General features: G+C 44.9%; 1 protein-coding gene across 2 annotated transcripts in view; it reads right to left on the bottom strand.

Moving 5' to 3' along the window:
• Positions 1–6360: 6360 nt before the first annotated feature.
• Positions 6361–8839, bottom strand: part of UBE2U (ubiquitin conjugating enzyme E2 U) — a 76410-nt gene continuing 73931 nt past the window's right edge. For both annotated transcript variants that reach the window (XM_089653391.1, XM_089653392.1), the window contains exon 11: positions 6361–7424. In XM_089653391.1, the coding sequence (XP_089509517.1) occupies positions 7243–7424 (182 nt within the window). In that variant the 3' untranslated portion in view covers positions 6361–7242. The remainder of the gene's footprint in view (positions 7425–8839) is intronic.

The following is an 8839-nucleotide window of genomic DNA, read 5'->3' as shown; positions in this document are numbered from 1 at the left end:
CACCCTATCAGCAGTCTTTGCGCATGCGCAGCAGAACCCACACATGTGCAGATACTGGGTACCCCTGGCACAAGTGCAGATGTGCCACAGGGATCTCTCAGGATCCCAGCCATATGGCACATCTACACACGTACCGGGGAAATGGCAAAATCTCACCTTGGCTAAGACAAGCCATAGATGATCGATCCGAGTTGCAGAAAAGAAAAAAAATCGCTTGATTCCTCTATCAATACCTCCTGCAGAGCTATTGCATTCTGTCGACAAGAAGCCTTCCCTGTCGGCGGAACACAATGATCACTGCTGGCGACTATAGCCGCTGACAGTAATCACATGAAAACAGGGGTGGACAACTCATGGGGCCCCTGGGCAATAGGGGATCATGGGGCCCCTGTGTCCTTGCCCAAACTCAAAAAAGCCTATGAAATAGGTACCAGGGGCATCTCATGGGGCCCCCTACTGTCCCCGGGCCCTCGGGCAGTGCTTGAGTACCCGAATGGTCAGTCCGCCCCTGCATGCAAATAATCCAACAGGCTTATTGAAATGAAGTTGATCTATAGATCGCCTTCAGTACAACCAGGCTGCCCCTAGATGGATCGAATCTCGTCCAGTCCCTGCTGAACTGACTGGGATTCGATCCATCTGTCCATTGCTATTCGATCCATTTGTCCATTGCTATTCGATCCATCTGTCCATTGCTATTCGATCCATCTGTCCATTGCTATTCGATCCATCTCTCCATTGCTATTCGATCCATCTCTCCATTGCTATTTGATCCAATGTCCATTGCTATTCGATCCATCTGTCCATTGCTATTCGATCCATCTGTCCATTGCTATTCGATCCATCTGTCCATTGCTATTCGATCCATCTCTCCATTGCTATTCGATCCATCTCTCCATTGCTATTTGATCCAATGTCCATTGCTATTCGATCCATCTCTCCATTGCTATTTGATCCAATGTCCATTGCTATTCGATCCATCTGTCCATTGCTATTCGATCCAATGTCCATTGCTATTCGATCCATCTGTCCATTGCTATTCGATCCATCTGTCCGTTCGATCTAAGTCCACTGCTAAGAGAGGCGGAGGACAGGCAGCTGAGAACAAATTCACAGTTAGACCCCTTTCACACGGGCGTTCCGTTTTTTCCATCGGTTCAGTCACGTTCGTTCCAAGAAAAAAAGGATCACTTCACATCAGTTTCTCATTAGTTTCCATCTGTTTTTCATGCATTTACATCCGTTTTCATTCGGTTTTTGTCCATTTACATACATTTTTTTATCTGTTTCATTTGTTTTTAATGGAAGAAAAATAGACCCATTTCATACGGGTGTTCCTTATCTCCGTTTATCATCTATCAGTTTACAGATGAAAAATAGACACCCATGTATTTCTATGGACTAGCGGATGTAAACGGATGATCATGATCAGTGTCCGTGTCCATTAACATCCATTTTTTTAACAGAAGAAAATCCTATGTAAACAGACAAAAACAGCTGTAAACGGATGAAAATGGATGTTAACTGATGAAAAAACAGATAAAAAATGGATGTTAACTGATGAAAGACGGATGAAAAACTGATGTAAACTGATGAAAATGGATGAAAAAACAGATGAAAAAATGGATGTAAATGGATGAAAAACGGATGTAAACTAAAACGCTTTTTCTTAGAAAAACTTAACTGAACTGATGAAAAAAATGGAATGCCTGTGTAAAAAGGGGCCTTAGGGTTTTTTCCATTCAAGAAAACGGATGTTAGCGGATACGGACATGTAAACAGATGACCATCCATTTACATCCGCTAGCAGATGTAAACGGACAAAATTGGCTGAAAACGGATGTAATTGACAGGGGTGTCAAACTGGCAGCCCTCCAGCTGTTGCGAAACTACAAGTCCCATCATGCCTCTGCCTTTGGGAGTCATGCTAGTAACTGTCCATCTTGCAATGCCTCATGGGACTTGTAGTTTGGCAAAAGCTGGAGGGCCGCCAATTTGACACCCGTGTGTTAACCCCTTCCTACCCAGAGCCATTAGTACAGTGTCGGTGCTTTTTATTAGCACTGATCACTGTATTGATGTCACTGGAGATGTCAGTGACACCAAGTCAGTTCCCCCCAGTATCAGAATGCCCGCCGCAGTCCCGCTATAAGTCGCTGATCACCGCCATTACTAGTATATAAAAAAACTAAATTCTAGTATCTATACCGCCATTTGTAGACGCTATAACTTTCACTTAAACCAATTAATTTACACGTACAGGTGTACCTCGGTTTACGAATTTAATGCGTTCTACGAAACGTTTCGTATTGCAAAAAATTCGTAAACTGAAACACGGTTTACCATAGGAATGCATTGAAAACCAATTAATCCGTTCCGGAGGTCAGAAAAAAGTAAAAAAAAAAAGTCTTATCTGTTCAAAACTCTTTATAAAGTGAATTTTAGAGGCATAAATGCTGTACAGGGCCATGATTACAAACAATGTCATAAATACATTGAAAACCAATTAATCCGTTCGTATTGCAAAAAAAATCGTAAACCGAGGCGTTATTTTCAATGGACTTTCATTTGTAAACCAAAAATTACATTAGACGAGGCGTTTGTAAACTGAAAGGTACGCCTGTGTTGGGATTTGTTTTTTATCAAAGACATGGAGCAGAATACATTTTGCCCTAAATCTATGACGAAAAACGATTTTTATAATTTTTTTACTGGACATGTTTAATAGCAAAAAAATCTAAAATATTGTTGTTTTTTTTTCCAAATTGTCTGTCTTTTTTTGTTTATAGCGCAAAAAATAAAAAACGCAGAGGCGATCAAATACCACCGAAAGAAAGCTCCATTTGTGAGGAAAAAAGGACATAAATTTCATTTAGGTGCAGAGCTGCATGACCGCGCAATTGTCAGTTAAAGTAATGCAGCGCCGTAACACAAAAAATGGCCTGGTCAGGAAGGGGGAGGGGGGGGAATCCTCTGGGAGGGCGAGGGGTTAAATAAACAGGCATGGTCTTTCTGGCTGAAGAGCTTGCAGGCAAATCACACACATCATTGCAATTTTTTTTTTTTATTTATAAAACCACAAAAAACGTAATGAGATTTTATTTCCTGTACAGACAGGGTGACATATTACACGGCACTGAACAGAGAGTATAATATTGTTCGTATTAGTCCCTGTCTCATGGAAGCTTACAATCTAATGACCTGACCAGAGTCACCCGAGTACACATATTCCCGGTAGAGCCAATTAACCTATTAGAATGTTTTTGGCTTGTGGGAGGAAAGAAAACCCCACACAAACATATGAATTCCATTCAGACGCAGCACCCTGCTGGGAACTGAACTTGTGATCCCAGCGCTGACAAACAACAGCACCATCCACTTCACCACCATGCAGGCTTGTCTTTTACCAGACTGTACTGCAGCACACAAGGCGCTGGTCACCACAACCTGCTGGGAATGTTTCAGCCAGGGGAGGTCTGATAACTCATGGGGCCCCCGGGCAATAGGGGATCATGGGGCCCCTGTGTCTTCGACCACACTCAAACCACACCCAAAAAAGCCTATGAAAGGTACCAGGGGCATCTCATGGGGCCCCCTTCTTGGTCTACCTGTACTTGGCTTGGTATCAAGAGGTCCCTGAATTTTCTACTTCAAGGCTTTAGACATCTTTTTTTGTCCTTTTCCAACTTTATAAAGTTCCATTACCTTGTTACGCAGGACTTTTGACAGTTCTTTTCTGATCCCCATGGCTCAGTATCTAGCCTAGTCAGTGCTTCCATGTAAGAGCTAACAAACTCATTGACTACCGTATTTGCCGGCGTATAAGACGACTTTTCAACCCGTGAAAATTTTTTGAAAAGTCGGGGGTCGTCTTATACGCCGGTATACGGCGAGCCGGTGTCAGGACGGCACTTTTTCGAGGGGCGGCGCCTCCCCCCCCTCCTCCTCCAACGGACACCAAGTACAGGGGTGGGCAGAGGGGCTGCTGTACCTTACCTGGCTCCGGTCCCGGTCCCACGACGATCCGGTCCAGGAAGCTGCTCCTTCTTTCAGTTCAGCCGCTCGATGGTCGCGCGGCAGCTCGGCTCCGCCTCCTCACCGGCGATTGGGCGCCAGCACTGGAAAGGCACACAGGTGACCAATCACCAGCGAGGAGGCGGAGCCGAACGGTCCCGCGAAAATCAAGCGGCCAAACTGAAAGAAGGAGCAGCCGCTCCTCTCCCCCACTGACACTAACGATGGGGCACTATTCCTCCTCCACACTGACACCAACGATGAGGCACTGTTCCTCTCCCACTGACACCAACGATGGGGCACTATTCCTCCCCCACTGACACCAACGATGGGGCACTATTCCTCCCCCACTGACACCAACGATGGGGCACTATTCCTCCCCCACTGACACCAACGATGGGGCACTATTCCTCCCCCACTGACACCAACGATGAGGCACTGTTCCTCTCCCACTGACACCAACGATGGGGCACTATTCCTCCCCCACTGACACCAACGATGGGGCACTATTCCTCCCCCACTGACACCAATGATGGGGCACTTTTTTCCCCACTGATACCAATGATGGGGCACTATTCCTCCCCCACTGACACCAATGATGGGGCACTATTCCTTCCACTGATACCAATGATGGGGCGCTATTCCTCCCACTGACACCAATGATGGGGCACGATTCTTCCCACTGACACTAATGATGGGACACTATTCCTCACACACTGACACTAATGATGGGGCACCATCATTGGTATCAGTGGGAGGAATAGTGTCCCATCATTGGTATCAGTGGGAGGAATAGCGCCCCATCATTGGTATCAGTGGGGGGAATAGTGCCCCATCATTGGTGTCAGTGGATGAAATAGTGCCCCATCATTGGTGTCAGTGAGAGGAGTAGTGCCTCATCATTGGTATCAGTGGGAGGAATAGTGCCCCATCATTGGTGTCAGTGGATGAAATAGTGCCCCATCATTGGTGTCAGTGAGAGGAGTAGTGCCTCATCATTGGTGTCAGTGGGAGGAATAGTGCCCCATCATTAGTATCAGTGGGAGGAATAGTGCCCCATCATTGGTGTCAGTGGATGAAATAGTGCCCCATCATTGGTGTCAGTGGGAGGAGTAGTGCCTCATCATTGGTATCAGTGGGAGGAATAGTGCCCCATCATTGGTGTCAGTGGATGAAATAGTGCCCCATCATTGGTGTCAGTGAGAGGAGTAGTGCCTCATCATTGGTGTCAGTGGGAGGAATAGTGCCCCATCATTAGTATCAGTGGGAGGAATAGTGCCCCATCATTGGTGTCAGTGGATGAAATAGTGCCCCATCATTGGTGTCAGTGAGAGGAGTAGTGCCTCATCATTGGTATCAGTGGGAGGAATAGTGCCCCATCATTGGTGTCAGTGGATGAAATAGTGCCCCATCATTGGTGTCAGTGAGAGGAGTAGTGCCTCATCATTGGTATCAGTGGGAGGAATAGTGCCCCATCATTGGTGTCAGTGGATGAAATAGTGCCCCATCATTGGTGTCAGTGAGAGGAGTAGTGCCTCATCATTGGTGTCAGTGGGAGGAATAGTGCCCCATCATTGGTATCAGTGGGAGGAATAGTGCCCCATCATTGGTGTCAGTGGGAGGAATAGTGCCCCATCATTGGTGTCAGTGGATGAAATAGTGCCCCATCATTGGTGTCAGTGAGAGGAGTAGTGCCTCATCATTGGTGTCAGTGGGAGGAATAGTGCCCCATCATTGGTGTCAGTGGGAGGAATAGTGCCCCATCATTGGTATCAGTGGGAGGAATAGTGCCCCATCATTGGTATCAGTGGGAGGAATAGTGCCCCATCATTGGTGTCAGTGGGAGGAATAGCCTCCCATCATTGGAATACCATATTGAAATCAAATCTGATGTTTTTTCATTTTTATTTGGTGTGCGTTGGAAGAGGGGTAGTTTTATACGGCGAGTATAGCTCAAACCCTATATTTTACCAGGAAAAGTAGGGGGTCGTCTTATACGCCGGCAAATACGGTATTTATACACTGACACTAATTGCAATTTAAAAAGCTACAGATGTGGGACAATAAACTGTAATTGGCATTTTATCCCGTGTGTGTCACCTTGTGTGTCTGTACCAAGGCCAAACATTCCAGGGGAGGGAAGCTTCTGATCCGGCCATTCGGGTGATTTCTGTTATCATTATGATTTAAAAAGGAGCCAAACAACTATTTGATAATAAATGGCTTCATATGATCATCATCCTTCAATAAAAGAGCATTTTTTGGCACGATCAGTCATATTTTCAATATCAATGCCAGAATTTCACAATTTCTGCCAGGGTGTGCAAACTTCTGAACACAACTGTATCTGTTCAAAACTCTTTATAAAGTGCACTTTAAAGGCATAAATACTGTACAGGGACATGATTAAAAATTAATTTGTAAATGCATTGAAAACCAATTAATCCGTTCGTATTGCGAAAAAAATTCATAAACCGAGACATTATTTTCAATGGATTCGCAAACCGAAAATTACGTTAACCGAGGCGTTTGTAAACCGAGGTATGCCTGTTCTTATATAGTGTTGTCAATTTACACAGCACTTTACATATATATTGTACATTCACATCAGTCCCTAACCCTCAAGGGGCGTACAATCTAAGGTCCCTAACCCTCAAGGGGTGTACAATCTAAGGTCCCTAACTCACATTCATACATACACATACTAGGGGCAATGTAGACAGGAGACAACTCACCTACCAGCATGTCTTTGGAGTGTGGGACAAAGTCATTTGTCTCCAGATAGAGAGGAGGGCTGCAACCAGGTATTCTTACCATGGGGTCTGTTGGATGGTTTAAGGGCCGGATCACGCTATAGAAACGCAGTCCGGATGCGTTTCCGCATGCGCGTTTTGATGCATTTCAGTGCGTTTTTGACGCATTCTACTATTTTTTTTATGCATTCCAGTTCATTTTTTTCCCCTCTCTTCAATGTAATTAGGGACATGTGCATTCCAGTGCATTTTTTGGTGCATTTTGATGTATTCCAGTGAGCTTTTTATGTGTTTTACTGCATTCCAGTGCAGTTCTGTGCAGGAAGAATGCAGCCTGCTCTACTTTTTTTTCTGCAACCGAAATGCACTGGAACTGATGTGAACTATGACATTGACAACCATATCACCTATTTTCTGTGCGCTTTGGATGCAGAAAAAAAGCAACTGAGATGGAGTGTGAACTGGCCCTTAGCCTTCAGTCTTCTAGTAATTCAGAAGTGAGTGTATTAGTCCAGGCCACCAGGTGATCCACCTCCTCTTCCTGAAGTTCTCCATCACGGCTGGATCCACAGAACCACGTCGTAGCATCTCGGTTGACATCAGATCTCTGGCTTGTGTGTGGCTCTGTGTGTCCCAGGAACTCCATGCCAAAATTTTCTGAAGAGGCAAGAAGGGAGAGTTAGGGCTTGTTCACACTTGACTTCTTCCCAAATGCCCCTATAGCATTAGACAGGTGTTTAATGAGCTTTAAAAACACTCCCCAAACGCCCTATGTGCGGTTTGGAGGCATTTTATAAGCGTTTTACAAGCGTTAAAACCGCACCACAAACACCTGTAATGAACTTAATGGTATTAACGCCCCGCAAACGCCTCGCAAATGCCCCGCAAATGCCTGCCAGGCATTCGAGGAGCATCACCATAGACTTGAATGGAAGGCGTAGAAAGGCTTCAACTCCTGACTCGATATGAGGCATTGTGGCAGCACCCAAATATTGCAGAGTTCCCCTCTAAGCTTTAACCTTTCTAAAAGCATCTGTTTGGAGAACCAGGTCATCGACTCACTTCCTCCCCTCATTTCCTGTGGAACAAAGTGTTTCAGTCTATCAGCTGACACCCTAACTTCCAGTTGGTGATATTTTATCTAAATGTGAAACCGCCAAGGATATATCGTGAACTGCTCAGAATGTATTTTAAAGCTACAAAAAGTAAAGAGGAAATATATGCATTGTGACGTAATTGTTGATATACACCATGTAAGATGCTTCTCAAGGCACTTAGCTTGCAGACACGAGTCTGGCTAGGTCAGCAAGCCGGTAAATAAAAAGCTTGTTTTCCTCAAGTTCGTGTCCGGAGTTTTCCTGGAATTCCCAAAATTGCAATTACAGCATCAATTTTGACGCGATGCTAACGCTTCAGTGTGAACAGCACTGTGAGCTGCCATGTGTATCATTTTCATACGTTTTTCATAGCATTAAAAACGCCCCTCAAATGCCTGCTTTCAATGCTAGTGTGAACTAAGCCTTAGAAAGGCGGGGGTGCAGAGCTAAGAGGTCCTAAGCTGCCACATGAACACTGCCACCCGCTATAGGCAAGTGACTTCATCTTACCGCGTAAATGCATGACTAGGCAAAAGTCACTACAATAAACATTTAATACAATGATCATTACTGCTGTCAGGTCTGGAAGAAACCAAAATCAAGAACACGGGGACGTGACCTAAACTAAATGGAGGAAAGTTCAAAACTAAACTCAGAAAGGACTATTTGACTGAAAGGGTAGTTGATACTTTGAATAAACTTCAAGCAGAGCTAGTGAGCCAGGCAACAGTAAATGGCTTCAAACATGCGTGGGACAATCACAGATCTATACTCAGACAAAAAAGTTAAACAAAAAAAAACAACAAAAACAAAAAAACAAACACCCCCCAAAAAAAACAAACAGCTCACAGAACCCCTGCCAGGACTTCGAATGGCATCCGCAGAATCTCTACCAGTACTTCCAATTAGGCTCGCAGAACCCCTGCCAGGACTTCGAATGGCATCCGCAGAATCTCTACCAGTACTTCCAATGAG

The sequence above is a fragment of the Staurois parvus genome, unplaced genomic scaffold, assembly GCF_062004578.1.
Source record: "Staurois parvus isolate SC_StPar_1 unplaced genomic scaffold, SC_StPar_1.0 ptg000709l, whole genome shotgun sequence".
NCBI classification, from domain to species: domain Eukaryota; kingdom Metazoa; phylum Chordata; class Amphibia; order Anura; family Ranidae; genus Staurois; species Staurois parvus.
The sequence above is the reverse complement of the archived record's forward strand: the minus strand, read 5'-3'. Positions and strand labels throughout refer to the sequence as shown.